Below are 22,608 nucleotides of genomic sequence, written 5' to 3'. Positions count from 1 at the left end.
CCTTTTTAATAGTGATAAACCCCTCTGTTTATCATTATTATTATCATCATCATCATTATTTTGCTATTACCAATGGGGTTATTACTGGGGCTTGGTGCCTGTAAGATGAATCCACTGTTGAAGGTGGTCATTTTTTTCCTTCTTTTTTCCCTCATTTTTTTCCTTCTTTTTTCCCTTTCTTTTTTCCTTTTTTCCTTCATTTTTTTCCTTCTTTTTTCCCTTTCTTTTATGTGTGAGAGAGGAGAGGGGACAGCACTGGTTCACCACTCATGATGCCTCCCTCCTGCAGCCAGGGGCCAGGGCCTTGAGCCCCCACTGTGGCGGCCCTGACATTCCTCAATTTCTCATGATTCACCTATATTCCTGGCACTTGGAAACAATTGTAGATTCGCTTTCTGCTTCCCCTTCCAGTAGGATGGGGCCCAGCATTGTAAGGAGCAGGAGCAGGAGCAGGAGCAGGAGCTGCAGACAGAGCAGGGCAGAGGTGATGCCCTGGACGCCTCAGCGTGGGGGCAGGTGAAGCTGCAGTGAGGGCTCCCCAGGGCGTCAGACCTGCCTGAAGTTGAAAGTCCGGCCATCCAGACTGCCAAAGGGGGCAGGGGACAAAAATAGAGCAAGAAATGTTCTGACAGCACCAGTCTGCCATGAAGTCAGGAGTCTCCACTGTCAGCCGGGAGGAAGGAGCAGATCCTCTGGACTGGAACCCAGCACTGAGCAGCCTGTCCAGGACCAAGTGGAGGGTGGATGCGGGGGCCAGCGGCAGCCCAGCACGGGGGAGGAGACACAGACGGGTTGGCGTGCAGCTCTTTATTGGGGGTCCCCGGGGCCAGCGCCCCTGTGGGAGGGGAGGGAAGGTCAGTGCGCGGCGAGCACGGGCAGCTCCCCAGGGGGAGGGGCTTCCTCCAGCCGCCGGATCTCCAGGGATAGCTTGTACACCTCCAGGGCCAGCCTGACCTCCTCACGGTCTGGGAGACACTGCAGGAGCCTCTGGCCGGCCAGCACCTGCTCACAGCCCACGGGCATCTCCTGCAGGGACGGACAGGCACGTGGCCGTGAGGGGAGGCTCTGCAGGGGAGAGCCCTGCATTCTGAGGGGCAGGGCCACCAGGACAGGGGGAGCTCCCTGCAGGGACAAGGCCTGCCTGAGGCAGCACCCCACGGAGAGAGTGCAGTCCAGAGAGACAGGGTCCCTCCTAGTGCTCAGCAGGGGCCCCAGGTGTGCCCCTCCCAGCTGCCAAGCAGAGTCCAGGGCAGGAGAAGCACCCCTTGGGGGCATTTGGGGACCATGTCCAGGGGTGGCACCCACTCATACCTGGCAGCTGAGGGGACCATGACCTGGGTGTCACTCACACCTGGCAGCTGAGGAGACCCTGTCCTGGGTGTCACTCACACCTGGCAGCTGAGGGGACCCTGTCCTGGGTGTCACTCACACATGGCAGCTGAGGGGACCATGACCTGGGTGTCACTCACACCTGGCAGCTGAGGGGACCATGTCCTGGGTGTCACTCACACCTGGCAGCTGAGGGGACCATGTCCTGGGTGTCACTCACCCACTCACACCTGGGCAGCTGAGGGGACCAGGTTCTGTTCTCAGAGCAGCTGATGGTCTGGGGGCCGACCAGCTGGTAGCCAGCGTCACAGCGCACATCGACCACCTCGGGTTCCTGGTACTGGGCCTTCTCAGGGGACATAGCCCCGTGAGGAATGACCGGCTTTAGGCACTGAGCTGCAGTGGAAAAACAGCTTCAGGAAATCTGAGGGAAAGGCATGGCCTCTAGCAGGCAGATGGAACTCACTCACCAAGGGGTCAGGAGAGGGGCCAGCGGCTCTCTGCCCCTCCCCACATGGTGCCACCTGTCAGGAAGACCAGGCCCAACCCAGGGCAGCCTCTGAGGGGAGCCCTGGACTCCAGTTGGCAACAGTGCCCATGTGGCTGGGCTGTGGGGACAGAGCGATGCAGTGAGGGACAGACAACTCCACACTGAGGGACTGACAGCTCCACACTGAGGGACTGACAGCTCCACACTGAGGGACAGACAGCTCCACACTGAGGGACTGACAGCTCCACACTGAGGGACAGTGGGCTCCACACTGAGGGACAGTGGGCTCCACACTGAGGGACTGACAGCTCCACACTGAGGGATAGGGCTCCCCTGGGGACAGGACTCCCCCATAGGCTGTGTCACCTTTGCACTGGGGCAGTGTCTTTGGCCAGCCGGAATTGCCACAGGTCAGCTCCTCGGGACCCACCAGAGAGTAGCCTTGGTCGCACTCGTAGATGACCCTCGTCACAAAAAAGTGTCTGGACCGTTTGTGCCTTCCGTGGGCAATTGCAGGGGGGAAGTTGCAGCTATGGGCTAGAGCGAGGAAGCAAGGGAAGGGAGGGTGTGAGAGGCAGAGCACTGACCAGACACTCACTCCTCTCCTGTGGCCGGCCCCCCCGCACACCTGCCCTCTGCATCCCTGCCGACAGGATAGCAGGGGTCCAGGCCAGGATCCGGGGGACAGGGGAGCAGGGGTCCAGGCCAGGACCTGGGGGACAGGGGAGCAGGGGTCCAGGCCAGGACCTGGGGGACAGGGGAGCAGGGCTCCAGGCTGGGATCCAGGGGACAGGGGGAGCAGGGGTCCTGGGGTGGGCAAAGGGTGCAGGGGTCCAGGCCAGGATCTGGGGGACAGGGGAGCAGGGGTCCAAGTAGCCCTCTCTGAGACCACAGTCGTGCCAAGGCTCCTGCCTGGCTGGGAAGCTGTCATGGCGGCCCTGTGCCCCCCAACCATCCCCAGGTCCCACCTTCACAGGTGGGCATATCCGGGTTCCACCTGCCGTTCTGCGTGCAATGGGCCTCGAAGCTGTACATCTCATAGCAGGTGTAGGAGATGCTGTCTCCTGCCCGGTAGTGACAGAGGGAGCCACTTCTCCTGGACCCAGTGATCCTGCCGTTCTCCAGCTCTGGCTCCGGGCAGCAGACCTCTGTGAGGGGAGCGAGGGACGGTGTCAGGCCGCCGGGCGCACCGCACCCTGAGAACACAGTGCCCTGCACTCGGGAACTGCATCAAAGGGCACTGTCAGGACCGGGAAGGGCCAGCTGAGTGGCTCTGGGTCAAGCCACGCCGCTGAGAAAGGCAGGGTCAGCGCTGCCCCACAGGCGCCACTGCCACACAGTGTGTTTCCCGATTAATCAGATTTGTGACTGGGGTAGATGCCTCTTCAGTTATGCTTTACAAATGGGCAAACAATAGCCTCTGCTAAGTGTCTAAACCAGTAAGACCTTAATGGAAAGCTAAACACATGCAGGCACTCATTCATACAGAACACTGTCCTGCTGGAGGAACAAAGGCCCAGGCTCAGTCCCTGCAGCACCGCCAGCCAGAGCTGAGCAGGGCTCTGGGCTCTCTCTGAACATCTTGCTCTCGAGAGACACGAGCAGGTCGCGTGTGACAGGTGTCCCTAGCAGGTGGGCTATGCCAGCCAGCATGGACCCCTGTGCTGTCTGCAGAGAGGGAGGAAGAGCCTGTCTGTGTGGGGGGAGGCAGGTTCTGTCTGTCTGTGTGGGGAAGGCTGGGTCTGTCTGTGTGTGTGGGGAGAGGCAGGTTCTGTCTGTCTGTGTGGAGGGAGGCAGGTTCTGTCTGTGTGGGGGAGGCTGAGTCTGTCTGTCTGTCTGTCTGTCTGTCTGTGTGGAGGGAGGCAGGGCCTCTGCTGGACTGTCAGGAAGGGATGTGCAGCCTCCCAGGCCCCAGGCCCCCTCATGATTCCCCAGTACAAACAGCCCCTGTTCTGCTCTCTGGTGAGGCCCTGCACTCATCTCACAGCAGAGAAATGTTCCTTCAGACAGAACCCAGCCTGGCTGGGTGTTCGCATGGTGTCACACTGAGGGGCTCACCTTCACACGTGGTGTGGGCGCTCCAGGTCAGGTCCCTCTGGCACCTAACCTTGGTCTCCCCCCCAGCCTTGGCCCTGAAGCCCTGGTTGCAGGTTAAGGTCAGCACAGTGCCCACTTCAAACACGCTGTCGTCTGCATAGTAGTGGTTTCTCACCCAGAAACCATTGGCAACTTCTGGGACACCAATGCAGCTATCTGCCAGGAAAGATGCGAGAGGACGCGTTACAGCCTGTGACCGTCCTGCTCAAGGTACACGGGGACATGGACACGGGACACTCAGGGGACATGGGGCCACAGACACAGGACATACTACCAGGGGACATGGGTCCACAGGCAGGGGACAGGGGACCAGAGACACGGGACACAGAGAGGGGACATGGGACCACAGACACAGGGACACACAGACACATGGACACACAGACACAGGACACAGACACTGGGACACATAGACACAGGGACACACAGACACAGGACATGCAGACACAGGCTGGGGAGGATTCATCAAGTGGCTCTTGCTGTGTGCCCGTGTCAAGTCCTGACTGTCTCTGTCAGACACCCGAGTGTCTGCCTTGGTCACCTCCTTGTGAGAGTCACAGTGCACACAGCCCTCTGTCCACATCAGATAAAGGTCCTTTCCCCTCAGGCCACTTTTCTACTCGTCTTTGAAAATAATTCTCATTGTTAGTTAGCACACAGCAATGTTCTGTCAGCTGCAGTAAAATCATGGGAACAGGCACGTGTACAAGGCAGCTTGGGACATCATGAGACCTCACAGTCCACAGGGCTCATTCTTTTTTCCAACAAGAAAAGAAACCCAAAAACTGGATCTGCAGTTGGAGGGATGTTGGGTCTGAGAGAGTGCTGAGCAGCTGAGCACAAAGGAGCCATACCTAAGGGGCCAGCACTTGTTTCTGGCCTCCCTTGCTCCCTCTCCCTCTCCCTCCCCCTCTCTCTTTTCCTCTCTCTTCCTCTCCCCTCCTCTCTCTCTCTCTCTCTCTCTCTCTTTTGTAAAATAAACATGTTTCAAGTTTTACTTTGTTGGTTCACATCAGTTACAGAGTTTCGTGAGAGGAAGCTGGAGCCCCGCTCCAGCATGGGCAGGGCAGGGGCTGAGCTTGGCAAGCCCTGTGCTCTGCCCACCGACACATTTCCCCAGCTGTGGGGAGCCACATGTGCCCTCAAAGTTGCTACTGGCATGGCCACAGAGTCTTTGTTCACAGACGGCCTTGCTGAAAAGTGAAGTTCCTGCTTCTTTAGAGTCTTTGTTCACAGACAAGATAAGTTCCTGTCTCCCAACTCCACTTCCCCATGAATCACCCAGGACCTTCCAGATAACGCTGATCACCATGACAACACACCACTTCCATCAACAGTCCCCAGCTGCTAACTGCCCCCTTGCCCCGGCCTTAAAAGCAGCACCTTTGGTGCTAATAAACAGACTTGAGCAGAATCCTGACTTGTCTCATTTCTCTCGCGTGTCTTGTCCCCTTCCCTCTCCCTCCTTTCCTTGTCCTCACTCACTCTCCTAGGTTAACCCACGCTGAAGGTCCCGCAGGACAGGACACCCAGCCACCAAACAAATCTCTTTAAAATAGAAGCAAGGTTAAGTGTTGACCCTGGAGCTGCAGTGGGCTTAGTCGGTGGAGTGGCCCCACCGCCCCTCTGGGTGTCCCCTTGTGGGTGTACTCACTGGGCTCACAGACTGGAGGAGGAGGGTTCCAGTTGTTATCTGCCTCACAGTGGATGATGTTGCTGCCTCTGAGGTCAAAGCCTCTGTTGCAGAGGAATGCGATGGAGTCCTTGTAAGTGTAGACGGGTCCAAACCCGGTGACCACAATTCCGCCTTCAACTTTTGGGGTGGGACATCTGATTTCTGCAGAAAGAAAGCAGGTGGTCTGTTAGGGAGAGCTGTGAGTCTGTGCTTGGGGTTCCTGTCCTGGGGCTCCTGCCCTGGGGCTGTTTCCTGGGGCTCCTGTCCTGGGGCTCCTGTCCTGGGGCTGTTTCCTGGGGCTCCTGTCCTGGGGCTGTTTCCTGGGGCTTCTGTCCTGGGACTCCTGTCCTGGGGCTCCTGCCCTGGGGCTGTGTCCTGGGGCTGTTTCCTGGGGCTTCTGTCCTGGGACTCCTGTCCTGGGGCTCCTGCCCTGGGGCTGTTTCCTGGGGCTCCTGTCCTGGGGCTGTTTCCTGGGGCTTCTGTCCTGGGACTCCTGTCCTGGGGCTCCTGCCCTGGGGCTGTTTCCTGGGGCTGTTTCCTGGGGCTCCTGTCCTGGGGCTGTGTCCTGGGAATCCTGTCCTGGGGCTCCTGTCCTGGGGCTGCTGCCCTGGGGCTCCTGCCCTGGGGCTCCTGTCCTGGGGCTGTTTCCTGGGGCTCCTGTCCTGGGGCTGAGTCCTGGGGCTCCTGTCCTGGGGCTCCTGTCTCCTGCCCTGGGGCTGTGTCCTGGGGCTGTTTCCTGGGGCTCCTGTCCTGGGGCTGTGTCCTGAGGTTCCTGTCCTGGGGCTCCTGTCCTGGGGCTCCTGCCCTGGGGCTGTTTCCTGGGGCTCCTGTCCTGGGGCTGTTTCCTGGGGCTCCTGTCCTGGGGCTCCTGTCCTGGGGCTGTGTACTGGTGCTCCTGTCCTGGGGCTCCTGTCCTGGGGCTGTGTCCTGGGGCTCCTGTCCTGGGGCTGTTTCCTGGGGTTCCTGCCCTGGGGCTCTTGCCCTGGGGCTCCTGCCCTGGGGCTCCTGTCCTGGGGCTATGTCCTGGGGCTGTTTCCTGGGGCTCCTGTCCTGGGGCTCCTGTCCTGGGGCAGTTTCTTGGGGCTGTGTCCTGGGGCTCTTGTCCTGGAGCTCTGTCCATGGTTTATATTTTTGAGGCTCCTGACCTGGAGCTGTGTCCTGAGGTTCTTCCCCTCCATCTACGCCCCTCCAGAGAATACACCAGGCTGTCCGTCCACCAAGTCCCCACAGCAATCACATCTGTCTACACTCGGGGGGAACCATCTGTGTCTCCTGACAGATTGAGACGTACTTTTACACTCAGGGGACCCATCTGTGTCTCCTACAGACTGAGACGTACTTCTACACTCAGGGCACCCGTCTGTGTCTCCTACAGACTGAGACGTACTTCTACATTCAGGGGACCCGTCTGTGTCTCCTACAGACTGAGACGTACTTCTACACTCAGGGGACCCGTCTGTGTCTCCTACAGAATGAGACGTACTTCTACACTCAGGGCACCCGTCTGTGTCTCCTGACAGACTGAGACGTACTTCTACACTCAGGGCACCCGTCTGTGTCTCCTGACAGACTGAGACGTACTTCTACACTCAGGGCACCCGTCTGTGTCTCCTACAGACTGAGACGTACTTCTACACTCAGGGGACCCGTCTGTGTCTCCTGACAGACTGAGACGTACTTCAACACTCAGGGCACCCGTCTGTGTCTCCTACAGACTGAGATGTACTTCTACACTCAGGGCACCCGTCTGTGTCTCCTACAGACTGAGACGTACTTCTACATTCAGGGGACCCGTCTGTGTCTCCTACAGACTGAGACGTACTTCTACACTCAGGGGACCCGTCTGTGTCTCCTACAGACTGAGACGTACTTCTACACTCAGGGGACCCGTCTGTGTCTCCTACAGACTGAGACGTACTTCTACACTCAGGGCACCCGTCTGTGTCTCCTGACAGACTGAGACGTACTTCTACACTCAGGGGACCCGTCTGTGTCTCCTGACAGACTGAGACGTACTTCTACACTCAGGGCACCCGTCTGTGTCTCCTGACAGACTGAGACGTACTTCTACACTCAGGGGACCCGTCTGTGTCTCCTGACAGACTGAGACGTACTTCTACACTCAGGGCACCCGTCTGTGTCTCCTACAGACTGAGACGTACTTCTACACTCAGGGGACCCGTCTGTGTCTCCTACAGACTGAGACGTACTTCTACACTCAGGGCACCCGTCTGTGTCTCCTGACAGACTGAGACGTACTTCTACACTCAGGGGACCCGTCTGTGTCTCCTACAGACTGAGACGTACTTCTACACTCAGGGGACCCGTCTGTGTCTCCTACAGACTGAGACGTACTTCTACACTCAGGGCACCCGTCTGTGTCTCCTACAGACTGAGACGTACTTCTACACTCAGGGGACCCGTCTGTGTCTCCTGACAGACTGAGACGTACTTCAACACTCAGGGCACCCGTCTGTGTCTCCTACAGACTGAGATGTACTTCTACACTCAGGGCACCCGTCTGTGTCTCCTGACAGACTGAGACGTACTTCTACACTCAGGGGACCCGTCTGTGTCTCCTGACAGACTGAGACGTACTTCTACACTCAGGGCACCTGTCTGTGTCTCCTGACAGACTGAGACGTACTTCTACACTCAGGGCACCTGTCTGTGTCTCCTGACAGACTGAGACGTACTTCTACACTCAGGGCACCTGTCTGTGTCTCCTGACAGACTGAGACGTACTTCTACACTCAGGGCACCCGTCTGTGTCTCCTGACAGACTGAGACGTACTTCTACACTCAGGGCACCCGTCTGTGTCTCCTACAGACTGAGACGTACTTCTACACTCAGGGGACCCGTCTGTGTCTCCTACAGACTGAGACGTACTTCTACACTCAGGGCACCCGTCTGTGTCTCCTGACAGACTAAGGCGTACTTCTACACTCAGGGCACCCGTCTGTGTCTCCTGACAGACTGAGACGTACTTCTACACTCAGGGGACCCGTCTGTGTCTCCTACAGACTGAGACGTACTTCTACACTCAGGGGACCCGTCTGTGTCTCCTGACAGACTGAGACGTACTTCTACACTCAGGGCACCCGTCTGTGTCTCCTACAGACTGAGACGTACTTCTACATTCAGGGCACCCGTCTGTGTCTCCTGACAGACTGAGACGTACTTCTACACTCAGGGGACCCGTCTGTGTCTCCTACAGACTGAGACGTACTTCTACACTCAGGGGACCCGTCTGTGTCTCCTGACAGACTGAGACGTACTTCTACACTCAGGGGACCCGTCTGTGTCTCCTGACAGACTGAGACGTACTTCTACACTCAGGGCACCCGTCTGTGTCTCCTACAGACTGAGACGTACTTCTACACTCAGGGCACCCGTCTGTGTCTCCTACAGACTGAGACGTACTTCTACACTCAGGGCACCCGTCTGTGTCTCCTGACAGACTGAGACGTACTTCTACACTCAGGGGACCCGTCTGTGTCTCCTGACAGACTGAGACGTACTTCTACACTCAGGGCACCCGTCTGTGTCTCCTGACAGACTGAGACGTACTTCTACACTCAGGGGACCCGTCTGTGTCTCTGACAGACTGAGACGTACTTCTACACTCAGGGCACCTGTCTGTGTCTCCTGACAGACTGAGACGTACTCCTACACTCAGGGGACCCGTCTGTGTCTCCGACAGACTGAGACGTACTTCTACACTCAGGGGACCTGTCTGTGTCTCCTACAGACTGAGACGTACTTCTACACTCAGGGCACCCGTCTGTGTCTCCTACAGACTGAGACGTACTTCTACACTCAGGGCACCCACTGTGTCTCCTACAGACTGAGACGTACTTCAACACTCAGGGCACCCGTCTGTGTCTCCTGACAGACTGAGACGTACTTCTACACTCAGGGGACCCGTCTGTGTCTCCTGACAGACTGAGACGTACTTCTACACTCAGGGGACCCGTCTGTGTCTCCTGACAGACTGAGACGTACTTCTACACTCAGGGCACCCGTCTGTGTCTCCTGACAGACTGAGACGTACTTCTACACTCAGGGCACCCGTCTGTGTCTCCTGACAGACTGAGACGTACTTCTACACTCAGGGCACCCGTCTGTCTCTCCTGACAGACTGAGACGTACTTCTACACTCAGGGGACCCGTCTGTGTCTCCTGACAGACTGAGACGTACATCTACACTCAGGGGACCCGTCTGTGTCTCCTGACAGACTGAGACGTACTTCTACACTCAGGGGACCCGTCTGTGTCTCCTGACAGACTGAGACGTACTTCTACACTCAGGGGACCCGTCTGTGTCTCCTGACAGAATGAGACGTACTTCTACACTCAGGGCACCCGTCTGTGTCTCCTGACAGAATGAGACGTACTTCTACACTCAGGGCACCCGTCTGTGTCTCCTGACAGACTGAGGCGTACTTCTACACTCAGGGCACCCGTCTGTGTCTCCTACAGACTGAGACGTACTTCTACACTCAGGGGACCCGTCTGTGTCTCCTACAGACTGAGACGTACTTCAACACTCAGGGGACCCGTCTGTGTGTCCTACAGACTGAGACGTACTTCTACACTCAGGGGACCCGTCTGTGTCTCCTGACAGACTGAGACGTACTTCTACACTCAGGGCACCCGTCTGTGTCTCCTACAGACTGAGATGTACTTCTACACTCAGGGGACCCGTCTGTGTCTCCTACAGACTGAGACGTACTTCAACACTCAGGGGACCCGTCTGTGTCTCCTGACAGACTGAGACGTACTTCTACACTCAGGGGACCCGTCTGTGTCTCCTACAGACTGAGACGTACTTCAACACTCAGGGGACCCGTCTGTGTCTCCTGACAGACTGAGACGTACTTCTACACTCAGGGGACCCGTCTGTGTCTCCTACAGACTGAGACGTACTTCAACACTCAGGGGACCCGTCTGTGTCTCCTGACAGACTGAGACGTACTTCTACACTCAGGGGACTCGTCTGTGTCTCCTACAGACTGAGACGTACTTCTACACTCAGGGGACCCGTCTGTGTCTCCTGACAGACTGAGACGTACTTCTACACTCAGGGCACCCGTCTGTGTCTCCTGACAGACTGAGACGTACTTCTACACTCAGGGGACCCGTCTGTGTCTCCTACAGACTGAGACGTACTTCAACACTCAGGGGACCCGTCTGTGTCTCCTGACAGACTGAGACGTACTTCTACACTCAGGGGACCCGTCTGTGTCTCCTACAGACTGAGACGTACTTCAACACTCAGGGCACCCGTCTGTGTCTCCTGACAGACTGAGACGTACTTCTACACTCAGGGGACTCGTCTGTGTCTCCTACAGACTGAGACGTACTTCTACACTCAGGGGACCCGTCTGTGTCTCCTACAGACTGAGACGTACTTCTACACTCAGGGGACCCGTCTGTGTCTCCTGACAGACTGAGACGTACTTCGACACTCAGGGGACCCGTCTGTGTCTCCTGACAGACTGAGACGTACTTCGACACTCAGGGGACCCGTCTGTGTCTCCTGACAGACTGAGACGTACTTCGACACTCAGGGGACCCGTCTGTGTCTCCTGACAGACTGAGACGTACTTCGACACTCAGGGGACCCGTCTGTGTCTCCTGACAGACTGAGACGTACTTCTACACTCAGGGGACCCGTCTGTGTCTCCTGACAGACTGAGACGTACTTCTACACTCAGGGGACCCGTCTGTGTCTCCTGACAGACTGAGACGTACTTCTACACTCAGGGCACCCGTCTGTGTCTCCTGAGAGACTGAGACGTACTTCTACACTCAGGGCACCCGTCTGTGTCTCCTGACAGACTGAGACGTACTTCTACACTCAGGGCACCCGTCTCTGTCTCCTGACAGACTGAGACGTACTTCTACACTCAGGGCACCCGTCTGTGTCTCCTGACAGACTGAGACGTACTTCGACACTCAGGGGGGCTTGGGTGCCAGACACTGAGGGTCTTGTTCTTCACGGAGCAGGAGATTGAGGCTTGACCCAACAGTGAGTAGCCGAGGTGGCAGCTGTAGGTGACAGACGAGCCGTAAGTGTACACGTCGTCCTCCTCTCCGCTGTGCTTTCCATGGGGGATTTCTGGAGGGGCCTCGCACTTGGCAACTGGAAGAGGAGAGAGGGGCTGAGGCGGGAGGCTGCCCCGCACACCCATCATGCCGTGGCAGGGCGCCGTGCATCCCGGGGGAGGGTCTTATGGCTGTGGCATCCGAGTGGGAGGCCGGCACTCACTGATGCATTCCGGGAAGGGGTCAGTCCAATCTACAATGTTGTTCTGGATGTCACAGTAGGTGCTGGTCGGACCGCTCAAAAGAAATCTGAAAGAGAGGGGGGAGTGTGGGGGTCTTCCCGCCCTGAAGGAAATCAGATAAAGGGGTCTGAAAAGGCGGTGTTGCTCTAGACCATGAAGGATATACCCGGCCTGGCAGCTCTTAATCCCGAGGCCCCAGGGACCCAGGCTCAATCCCAGAACCACCTTGTTTCAGAGTGGAGCTCTGCTCTCTCTCTCTCTCTCTCTCTCTGATAACAACCCCCCACCCCAGCTGGAGGACTATGCAGCAGCTGTATGTAGAATGCAGGCAAGAATCCCAGGTCTGACCCCCAGCACTGCCATAGCCAGAGCTGAGCAGGGCTCTGGTAACGAAAAAAAATCCAGTTTAAATGAAGACATCAAGCTCTCAGCTAGCACTTTCCATCAGCTCTCTGCGCTGTCCTCACTGCGGAGGCTGTTCTGATGTGGGCCCCAGTGCCAGGCGTAGGGAGCCCCTGTCGGGAAAGGCTGGGGGAGTGTGGCCTGGCCTTCCTCTGGTCGGGCCCACCCTCCACGGCCTGACTGCCTCCAGAGCCCCAGCTGGGTGTCCTTCCCCAAAACACCTCCTTTCAGGGCTGAGACCCTGTTTCTGTGGCTCCTGACACCTGAGTACTTCCGTTTGTCTGCTGTTCCTCTGCATATTGAGGATACAGGGAAACTGAAAGAGGGTGTTGCTGGTAGGATTCCAAATTGTGCTGCCTCCAGCATGAGGATCCCCGTTGAAGATATCATCTTTACCATGTCGGAGGCCCTGAAAGTCATCTAAGAATGACTTGCAGGACACGGATCTTTTAATGGGCTAAAATACACTAAGAACTAGACAAGTCTCTATTTTGAGAATTTTTTACAATGTAGCTTTTCTGGGTTCAAGTCCTTTGTCCTGAGCCCTGGCACCACAAGGGAGGAAGCTCCATGGGTGCTGGGACAGCAAGGTGCCTCCACTCAGGAAAAACAGACAAGAAAGAAGGAAAACAAGCAGGAAGCATTGTCTCTGGCTGCCCCAGTGGAGACAGTGGGCACAGTGTAGGTGCCCGGCTCACCATGGTCCCTCTCAGAGCCACACACGGCACAGAAAGCAGCACAGACATGAGGAAATCATCGTGAGACTTCCTGAGAGGCCAGAGAGAAAGCGTCAGGTTTCATGACGGGCAAAGCACACTCGACCTGCACTGACTGAGGAGCACAAGACAGGACAGTGGGCGACTTGGATGCCATTCAGAGGAAGGAAGATGGCACTCTATCCACAGCTTAGGGTGGCAAGCGAATGGAGCTCAGTGCCCCGCGTCGGAACAGGGAAGGTGGGGGTGTTGGCGTCAGTGAAGGAGCACTTCTGGTGGACATCACGGACGCGGGGGACAGGCCTCAGGCCCCACCGCTCACCCGTCTGAGCAGCTGAACTCGATTTGCGATCCAAAGGAGAGGTCTGACTTGACGATCACCTGCCCATTGGCCAACTCCCCAGGGTTTCTGCATTTCTTCTCTGGAGAGACAGGAGAGCGCGGTGAGTGATTCCCGGCTCTCACAGACATGGCGCATGAAAAGCAAAGTGAACTTTCACTCTGCTTCTAGATCGAAGGGCCTCAGAGGCTCAGATCCCAACTCATTAAACATTTCTTTGTGGAGAAAAAGAAATAAATACAGTTTGATCTGATTTGGGGCATGCATCTTACTCTCAAAGCGCTCTGTTTTTGTGAGTGTGAGATCCTCGTGGGACTGGGACTGGTGGCCCGGAGCTGGGAGGCTCTGGTCTGCAAAGGATGCTCTGGCCTTGGCCAGTCCAGCTGCAGTCACCAGAGACCAAGTGCAACACAGAAAACCCAAAAAAGCAGGACAGGGTGTGTCCCTCTCCCCGCGTGAGGGAGGCTCAGCCTCTTCCCAGCAGTCGAGCTTTCTGCTTAGACCTCAGTACCCCTTGGTGGCCATGGGGCACTTGAGAAAGGGAGGGCCTGCTTTCACTGCAGCTGCGTTGACCCCTTGCTGCCCAAGCAGAGTCCTGTGCTGGAAGTGACAGGCTTGCTCTGCCCTGCAACTGGGCTGTGCCTGCACTGTCGCTTCTGTTTAAAGAGGGGCCCACAGACAGGTAGAGATCAGCTGCTGGCTGAGCAGCCAGAGACACGGCTCCCTTTCAGTTTAGTTCCTGAGGCGCCTGGCAAAGAAGGGGACAGAGGGAGGAAGAGCAGCAGGACTGACAGACACTCACTGACACAGAAGGTGCTGTAGCTCCACTGGCCGCTGGGCTTGCAGGTGAGCTGCGTGCTGGAGCTGCTCTTGCTGTAGCCAGGCCGGCACTTGTACTTCAGGACTGTCCCGGTTTCAAAGCTGCTCTGGTTCAGCTCGCTGACGGGCAAGGCGAAGAACACACTGGGAGGGGTGTCACAGCTGCCTGGTGTGAAAACAACACAGCGTCCGAGGCTGGGGCCACGCAGCCTCCAAGCTTCTGCCTGAGGTGACACATGGCCTGTGGGTTCACCGCTTGGCACATCAGAGCAGGGATGGCTCTTCTCCTCCAGCCAAGAATAATAATGCCTGTGCAACCTGAGCGTGAGCTCAGCGAGGAGTTGGTAGCACGGTGCTGCTAAAGCCAATTCCTTCTCCACGAGGTCTGAGGTCGCAGCTCAGAAAGGAGGCCGGCAGGCTCAGAGCCCACGCCTGTACACAGACACCTGAGCAAGGCAGAGGCCTCTGCTGCTCTCTCTCCTCAGCGGAGGAGCCGGGATGGCATTGCTGAGGACCTCGCACTCGGGTTGTCTCGGGAGATGGAGATGGGTGGCAGGAGATGGGTAAGAAGAATACTTCTTGGGGTCGGGCGGTAGCGCAGCGGGTTAAGCGCAGGTGGCGCAAAGCGCAAGGACCGGCGTTAAGGATCCCGGTTTGAGCCCCCGGCTCCCCACATGCTGGGGAGGGGGGGCCACTTCATGGGCGGTGAAGCAGGTCTGCAGGTGTCGATTTTTCCCCCTCTGTCTTCCCTTCCTCTCTCCATTTCTCTCTGTCCTATCTAACAACAACAATAACAACAAGGGCAATAAAATGGGAAAAATGGCCTCCAGGAGCAGAGGATTCATAGTGCAGATACAGAGCCCCAGTGATAACCCTGGAGACAAAAAAAAAAAAAAAAAAAAAAAAAAAGAGCAGTTTTAACCAAAGCTCCTGGGGACCCTTTGATTTTGAATGACATGAGGAAGCATGGCGTCTCAGAGGCTAAAGCACCCTTGTTTGCTGTTTTAGGTTTGTGGCTTTTTCTGAGGTAAGTCTGCATTAGGGTCTTTGATGTTTCAGGCAACTGACTGTGTTTTAATAAGTCACTGAAGATGTGGAACACAGTAGCTCAGCCTTGAGAACCAGTTCTGTCTTTCACCTGCTCCCCACCCCCTTCCCAGTGCAAACAGTAGAAAGTCTAAGGTCTAAACCTTTACTTTGACTTCACTTAGCTCAGCAGGAGACGCCTTGAGTCTGCTTTCCACGCAGGGGTCAAATGCAGGCCAGATGCACCGTTTCGCAGCATCCTGGCCTACACACTCTGTCGCTTTCTTCTGGATAAAAGCACGTGGGGTGGAGTGGGCTGGGCTGATGCTCACGTGACCGTGCACAAGGACCCTAGTTCAAGGCCCTGGTCCCCACCTGCAGGGGGACACTTCACCAGTGGTGAAGCAGGGCTGCAGGGGTCTCTATATCTCTCTTTTTCCCTATCTCTCTCTCAGTTTCTCTCTGTACTATCCAAATAAACAAATAAGTGCAGGCGCTAAAAACTGTCGTAACAAGGTGACAGATAAAATAAGTCTGTTTTGGACGTTCCTGGGGAACCACTTGAGAAGGAACAATCTAGAACAGTCTTTCATGCACAGCACGTTGGTCTGCTTCTAAATCCTGCTTCTAAGACCTTCTGTTTTGATCATCACATTAGGTTCGCTTGTATTACTCATGATGTATTCTGTTTACATAACCATGTTAACTAAGCACCCCCCTGCCTCCTGGACATTGGTTTAATCCTCACTGGTTCCCGCTTTTCCCTTCTCCCCGCCCCCATCCTACGTACTTCCTTGTTCCTGACTCTTCTGCCTCAGGAGAGATACAGGACAGAATTGTGTTGTGATTAGAAGAGATCAGATTGTTGAAGTGCATCCCCGCTCATCAATAAAGAGATACTGCTTCCCAGCTCAGCCAGGAGTCCCTGGTCGTCTCTCTCTCCCACCCGCGAGGCTATCCCGGCACAAGCAAATTTAACCTCACTTCCAAAGCCCTGGCCACATAAGACAGCCCCTTTGTGACAGGAGCTGGGTTCCTGCTAGCGGCCATCAATTCACTGTCAGCCTGGACTGTGGCGTGGGGGGGGGGGGCTTGCGAGCTCACACCCCGGTCCCGATCACTCACCGAGAACAGTTGGCAGCAGAGCGGCCACCAGGGCCAGCTGGAGCAGCCCACGCCCGGGCCAGGCGCTTGGGGGGTGTGGGGCCCGCAGCTTCCACGGCATTGTCTGGAAAGAAGTCAGTCTCAGTCACTGGGCCACAAGGTCCTGGAGCGTCTCCAGAACAGCACACTGGCTGGGGGGAGAGGCCCAGAGTGTGGCCTCTCAGGCCAGGGCGGCCACAGCAGCATGGGGGGCACCCCCAAGGTGGGAAGGGTGGAGGAGCATGTCCAGCCTGCCATGTGGGTAGAGAGTCAGGCTTCTGAGGAGGGCGGGCCGGCTCCCCTCCTGTCTGCCTGGAAGTGCCTCGGGATTTAGAGCATGTGTGACGGAGTAAACACCACCATTTATTTTTGGATGGGCGCTTTGGAGGCTTATTTTGAAGCTATGGAGTGGCATGCTGTGCTCATGGTAGACACCAAGATGGTGATGCTCATGGTAGACAGGAAGGGAAAACGGAGTCTGGCCAAGGGAGCTGCTCTGAGCAGTGCCGCAGCAGAGGGGAGGGGTGACTCCGTGAAAGGCAGGCAGGCAGGTGCCGAGCCAGAGAAGAGCCCCCACAGTCGGTGGGGTGTGGGGAGCCCCAGCAGCCTGCTCAGCTAAGCTGTCTGCACTCTGTGTAGCTCTGGCGAGCTCCTGCGACGACCATGAAGAAAAGGGACAAGCGTGTGACTGGTGCCCCTGCGCCGTGTCATCAGCCTGGCTGGAGGCCGGTTTAAAGTGTCCCTTAGAGGACACACCTTTGTTTTGCCACAAGTTTATGGCAGGAGCAAGGTGCCTGCATGCTGACTTCACTGCCCTCAGAGCCTCTCTCTCTCCCTCTCCCTCTCCCTCTCCCCCTCCTTTCTCTCTTTCCTTCTCCCTCTCCCTCTCTTTTTCCCCTTTTCCCTCTCCCCCTTCCCCCTCTCCTCCCTCTCTCTCTCCTCTTCCCTTCTATCACCCTCTCTTCTGCACAGAGACACAGAAACCAAGAGGGCAAGGGGAGATAGAAAGGGAGAAACACACCTGTAGCACTGTCTGAGGGATCATGAGGTGGAGACCTGGGGCTTGAACCCGGGTCCTGTGCATGGAAATGAGTGCACTCTGCCGGCCCTGGCATCTCTGCACCGCTCCGCTCTCCTTGGGGAACGCGGCCTGGGTTTGCAGGAGCAGCAAATGTCCCACATGCCCACTCGCATCACAAGGCTGCCTTCTGCCTTCACCCTGTGCCCGTCACGGCCCCACGCGGCCCCTGTGGTACCAGCACAGGTACCAGGCCCACTTAGGGGTCAGAGCAAATTGGTGCTCCCTGCCCCCTGAGGTCTCATTCATGCCATTCCCGGGGCCCCTCTTGGAGCAGACAGACAGACCTGCCCTCACGCACTTGTCTCCATCCACCTGGGTCTCTGTGAACACCCAGGGACGCTGCCAAGGGTGATGCCCCCCCCAGAAGACTGTGTGGCGTGCTGGCCCAGGTGTGGCTCCAGGCCCCTCTCCTCAGACCACCAGAGGACACGAGGGGAGGGAGGCGTGTTGCCCCTCGCAAAGACCCACAGTGTGAGGGTGCTGGGTCCCCAGCCACACTACACGGCACAGGGACAGTGGGACAGAGGGCTTGTGGACAGGCCTGGGTATGGACTCTGGACCGGGCTGTGCCGACTGTGTCTTGGTTCTGCCCCTGGGGACATGTGCCCGCTGCTGGCAGGTCCTCAGTCCTCGGAGCGCCAGGCTCCTGTTTACAGGCTGATGTGGCCGTGCTGAGGAGGCATATGCCAGGATCTGGGTTCAAGTCCCCAGGTGCCACCTGCTGGGGGAGTCGGGTTTTTTATTTTGCATGCAATAAATATATTTTATGATTAAACAGGCACCATCTTGAGAGCAGAGATTTTTTTTTTAACCAATAAATAAATAACATTCGAGAAAACAAGGTGTTAGTATCTAGCTAGGGGAGTCTTAAGAGTGGACCGGTGTTGCAGGTGTCTCCCTTTCCCTCTGCCTCTCTGTCTCTCCTCCTCTCTCTTCATTTCTCTGTTTCTATAGAAAAGGGGTGTAGGACGGTGGAGCCACACCAGGACTCAGCAATAACCCTCAGCCCATGCCTTCCTCTCAGGCTGGCTTTGTCAGGTGATCCCTCGGAAAGAACGCCGGGGAGGGGGATACAGCGCTGAAGCCGGGACGGCCCCAGAGCTAAGAGCTCCTCCCAATCATGGGGTCCCATTATAGGGGTGGGGCGCCCAGTCAGGGACCTGCACCAAAGGGGCAGAGACCCCAGGTCAGCCTGAGCCCTTGGGGAGGGTCCTCACTGCTTATCCTGCAAGTCTCCAAGTGCTGAGAGCCACGCCTGCAAGCTTACATCCATGAAGAGTTTACCCAGAACTCCATGCGCCCAAGCCCCTGGGCCCCACAAGCCCCCTTGGCTTCTGGTCACATGCACCCAGATGTCGCTCTTTGCATAAAGACACAGAGAGGAGACAGAGCTGTCAGTTGAGCCCAAGGTGCTCCGGCCTGTGGAAGGGCTCAGTGTCCCAACAGGAAGAGAAAGAGCAGCCCCCTTCTGCACAGACCTGCACCAAGGGGAGGGCCTGCAGGGAGGCACAGGAGGGAGCCGGGTGACAGGCTTCTCCAGGAACCAGCCAGCACCCACCTCTCAGATGCCCCAGCTGCCAGGACCAGAAACCAAGTTCTCTTGTTGAAGCCACAGGATAAGGACAGCCCTTCCAACCCCACAGACTCCCCTGCCCCTCCCACCCTCGACTTTGAGGCTCTCTTCCAAGTGCAGCCCGTGAACCCCCTGTCACGGCCCCCATGACCCCCATGACATCCCCCTTAGGCCCCCTTCCCTGTGACAAGTCCTGTTCAGGTCAGCCGCACCCCAGCACAGTCACTCTGCAAACATGCTGTTTCTGCCTTGGCTTTCCCTTCTAATCTTCCAGCCCCCTCCCCAGGTAACCCACTGACCTGCGGGAAGCTGAGAAGTAGGCTGACCTGGGGTGTGGTCTCTTCTCCAGGAAAATGGCCTCCCCTCCCTGGCTCAGGGCCTCAGAGCACCCTCAGGCCGCCGTGGCCGCTGCACCACACAGCCCCTGAGGTCTGGGGACGGCAGGGATGACAGAGCTGCTCGTGAATGATTAATGGCAGGGATGGGGCTCCAGAACCCTCCTGACTGCTTCCTACGCACCAGCCCCGTTCTTGATAACATGTCGCAACTGTTGACCTTCTTTCTCTCTGCCAGCCGTTTCCCCTAAGTGGACGGCTGATCGGAACCTGACTGACGCCAGGTTCTTTCTCCCTTCCATAAACACACGTGAGTTTTACAGGAGGCCGCCTGGCCGGGCTGGATGCCCAAGACCGTGGGTCTGGGCTCGGCCTGTGTCCAGCCGGCTTCCTCTACACCGGCAGCCCCGGCCTCCCCCATGGGGCTCCCGGAGACTCCCGAGCTGCTGCCCATCAGGGGTCACCACCACTTGTGGAGAAGCTGCCGTGCTCGAGGGTTGAGGTCTGTGAGCTGAGGAGCAACTGTGGGCAGACTTGCTTTACCATCCGACTTATCCTGGTGCCCAAGGGGAGGCTACTGCACAGCCCGGGACTGGCAGAGGCATGGGGTTCAGAGGCAAATGAGAATGGAACAAGCAGCAGAAACCCCTGGCCAGGGTACAGTGTGGGCCAGGGGACAGCGCAGAGGCTCAGGGGACAGCATGGGCCAGGGGACACTGCAGAAGCCTAGGGGCTGCCATCTGTGAGCTATTGGCCAGAAGAAAAGCCACTGGAAGCTGGGCATCCCAGCCACCTACCCCCGCACCTCCCTCCCAGTCACCAAAGGTGTGGCCACGCTCACAGCAGGGACCCTGCTCCTCTCACACTTCCTGTGACCACCTCCTTGTCACTGAAGCAGAGAATTATACTCTTGCTTCTGGTCAGAGTGTATCCTTAGCCTGGTCAAAACCATCTCTCTCCTGCAGCAAGGAGCTACTTCATGTCCTCCAAGCAGCATCCTACAACCTCCGACCCTCTCTGCCCCCTACCCCTCACGTCCCCACCCCTACTCCCTGGCCTTTGAGTCCACACCCTCCATGCTTCCTGCACCCCCACCCCTAGTCCCTCTCTGGGCCTCCCTGCCTCTGACTTCACATCAGCCCTCACAGGCAAGCCATCCCCATGACAGAACCCCCTGACCCAGCCCTATCTCAGTGTCCCCCCTAAACACAGACACAATGCTCTGTGGCCCCCTTGACTCGCAAGCAACTTTTACTGGGGGGGGGGGGCTTTCCTGCCCAGCAGCTCCACCTTCTACCCAGACATTTGCCACCAGGACCCAGGAGGGCAGAGTCCTCTCAGCCTGCCCTCCCCTAGCTTCCAGTGCTCAGTCAGCCCTCAAGCATCCCCCACCACCACCCCAGCACCCAGTCCTGCTGTCTCCCGTGTGTGGAAGCCCCTTCTCGGGGGTCCTGGCTCAGCGGAGGCTCCTCTCCCCACCCACCGCCTGCCTCAGAGGGTCTAAATTCTCTAGCGTCCATTAAGATCCTCCTGGCTTTGACCTGCCCCCAGTGTGGCCACTTCCATGCCCAGCTGTGCTGTGCTGCCCCAGACATGCCCTCTCTTCCCTGACTATGAAGTAACCTCTAAAACATGATCATTAAAATCCCAACTCAAGGGCAAGATGATGGTGCACCTGGCTGAATGCACACATTACAGTGTGCAAGGACCCGGGTTCAAGGCCCGGGTCTCCACCTGCACTGGGAAGCTTCAGGAGTGATGAATCAGTGCTGCAGGTGTCTCTCTGTCTCTCTGTATTCACAAACTCTTGGTTTCTGTTTCTGAAATTGTGTGTGTGTGCGGACTAAAACTAAGTACAACCCCAGCTCAAGACATGGAACGAGCCCCTGTAGTTCACTGTTCTGATACACCTGCACCTGCCTTCACCTGCAACTGCCCACTCCACCCCAGAGTCTTAGGTAGTTACAGTTCTGTATTCTGCCTTTTACTTCTCACAGTTTTTGTGATTTATGTTGATAGTGTTCATTTTGTATTGGCATAGCAAATTAGCTGTGCCAAAGTGGATCCAGACTAAGACTGCATCTTTCAAGAACGAAATCTTATGCAGACAATGATGTAAGTGTGAGGGGAGTGTAGTGAACAGGCGAAGCTAAAGGTTCTCCTCTGCTGAGAGTCATTCCAGGAATGGATCTACTTGGCTAAGACAGGTGCCGCTCTCTGTGTGTCTTGAATGCCTTCCCGCGTCACACATCTCCGACTCCTATCTCTCATTCGACCCACTCTGAGTTGTCTGTCCCCATCCCTGAGCCCCTTCCTTACCCTGCCCGTCACTTCACCCAGGGGGTTGTCAAGATTAAAGGCACGGGAGTTGGGCGTAGTGCAGCGGGTTAAGCGCACGTGACGCAAAGCACAAGGACCGGCATAAGGATCCTGGTTCGAGCCCCCAGCTCCCCACCTGCAGGGGAGTCGCTTCACAGGCGGTGAAGCAGGTCTGCAGGTGTCTGTCTTTCTCTCCCCCTCTCTGTCTTCCCCTCCTCTCTCCATTTCTCTCTGTTCTATCCAACAACAACAATGACATCAATAACAACAATAATAACTACAACAACAATAAAAAGACAAGGGCAACAACAGGGAAAATAAATAAATTAAAAAAAATAGAAATCAGAAAAACAAAAAAAGATTAAAGGGACTAACTACTTTGTAGAGATCTGGGCTGCACCTTATCCAGTCGAGCTGGAGTGAGAGCTGGAAGCGGCTTGTTCTGTCAGCTCAGTCAGACACCTTGACAGGCTCCCCGGGACCCTCATGGCTTCTGCCTTTTGAGTGCCCCCACCCACAGGTGGGCGTGTGCCTGAAAGGCAGTGGTGGCTGCCACAGCCCTGCAGATTGGCTCTCTCCTGGTGTGAGACAGAGCTGACAGACTGGGATCAACTCTCCCTTCACCTCACTGAACCATCTTGAGGCTGTGCCTTCTCTGAATCGGTTTTCCCAGCAGAAGTTGGTATTCTTTGCCTCCTGAGTTCTGGCTGGCTAGGGGCTGACTTCTGTTGGCCCAGGCTCAGTCCTGGTTGAGCTGTGAGCCCAGTTCCTCCTGCAGACAGGAGCCTCACCCTCGCACCCCCCAATCGCCGGAATCTGGCCTCTCCACTTCCTTGTGGAGCAATGCCCGTGGGGTCACATGTTCACACGCGTGCACATGCTCTTACACGCCATTCCACCACACTCACATGCTCACCTGGACCTGGCCACTATGAAGCGGTGGCTCAGGCCTGAGAGATGAGGAGACACCAG

General features: G+C 56.8%; 1 protein-coding gene across 2 annotated transcripts; it reads right to left on the bottom strand.

The window, feature by feature from the left end:
* Positions 1-792: 792 nt before the first annotated feature.
* C4BPA (complement component 4 binding protein alpha) lies at positions 793-19,414 on the bottom strand. Of its 2 annotated transcripts, none has more exons than XM_016191723.2 (12): positions 19,282-19,414; positions 16,311-16,413; positions 14,143-14,325; positions 13,323-13,422; positions 11,864-11,949; positions 11,543-11,737; positions 5,568-5,750; positions 3,878-4,072; positions 2,788-2,967; positions 2,186-2,356; positions 1,550-1,725; positions 793-1,026 (listed from the first exon to the last, which is right to left on the bottom strand). In XM_016191723.2, exons 2-12 carry the CDS (start codon positions 16,408-16,410, stop codon positions 856-858), a joined length of 1,740 nt encoding a protein of 579 aa, XP_016047209.2. In that variant the 5' UTR covers positions 16,411-16,413; positions 19,282-19,414; the 3' UTR covers positions 793-855. The 2 variants fall into 2 exon arrangements, with proteins under 2 accessions (XP_016047209.2, XP_060034320.1); XM_060178337.1 differs by lacking the exon at positions 793-1,026 and adding an exon at positions 1,185-1,311 and having other exon boundaries at positions 1,512-1,725.
* Between the last annotated feature and the right edge of the window lie 3,194 nt (positions 19,415-22,608).

The sequence above is a fragment of the Erinaceus europaeus genome, chromosome 19 (genome assembly GCF_950295315.1).
Source record: "Erinaceus europaeus chromosome 19, mEriEur2.1, whole genome shotgun sequence".
NCBI lineage: Eukaryota > Metazoa > Chordata > Mammalia > Eulipotyphla > Erinaceidae > Erinaceus > Erinaceus europaeus.
The sequence above is the reverse complement of the archived record's forward strand: the minus strand, read 5'-3'. Positions and strand labels throughout refer to the sequence as shown.

What these genes read in the sequence shown, in the direction of transcription:
- C4BPA (XM_016191723.2), bottom strand. Translation starts at nt 16,410, where the DNA reads ATGCCGTGGAAGCTGCGGGCCCCACACCCCCCAAGCGCCTGGCCCGGG. An exon ending in TCTGCTGCCAACTGTTCTCG is followed by an intron (nt 14,326 to 16,310) that starts GTGAGTGATCGG and finishes TTTTCACACCAG; the next exon opens with GCAGCTGTGACACCCCTCCC. An exon ending in GAGTTCAGCTGCTCAGACGG is followed by an intron (nt 11,950 to 13,322) that starts GTGAGCGGTGGG and finishes CCTCTCTTTCAG; the next exon opens with ATTTCTTTTGAGCGGTCCGA.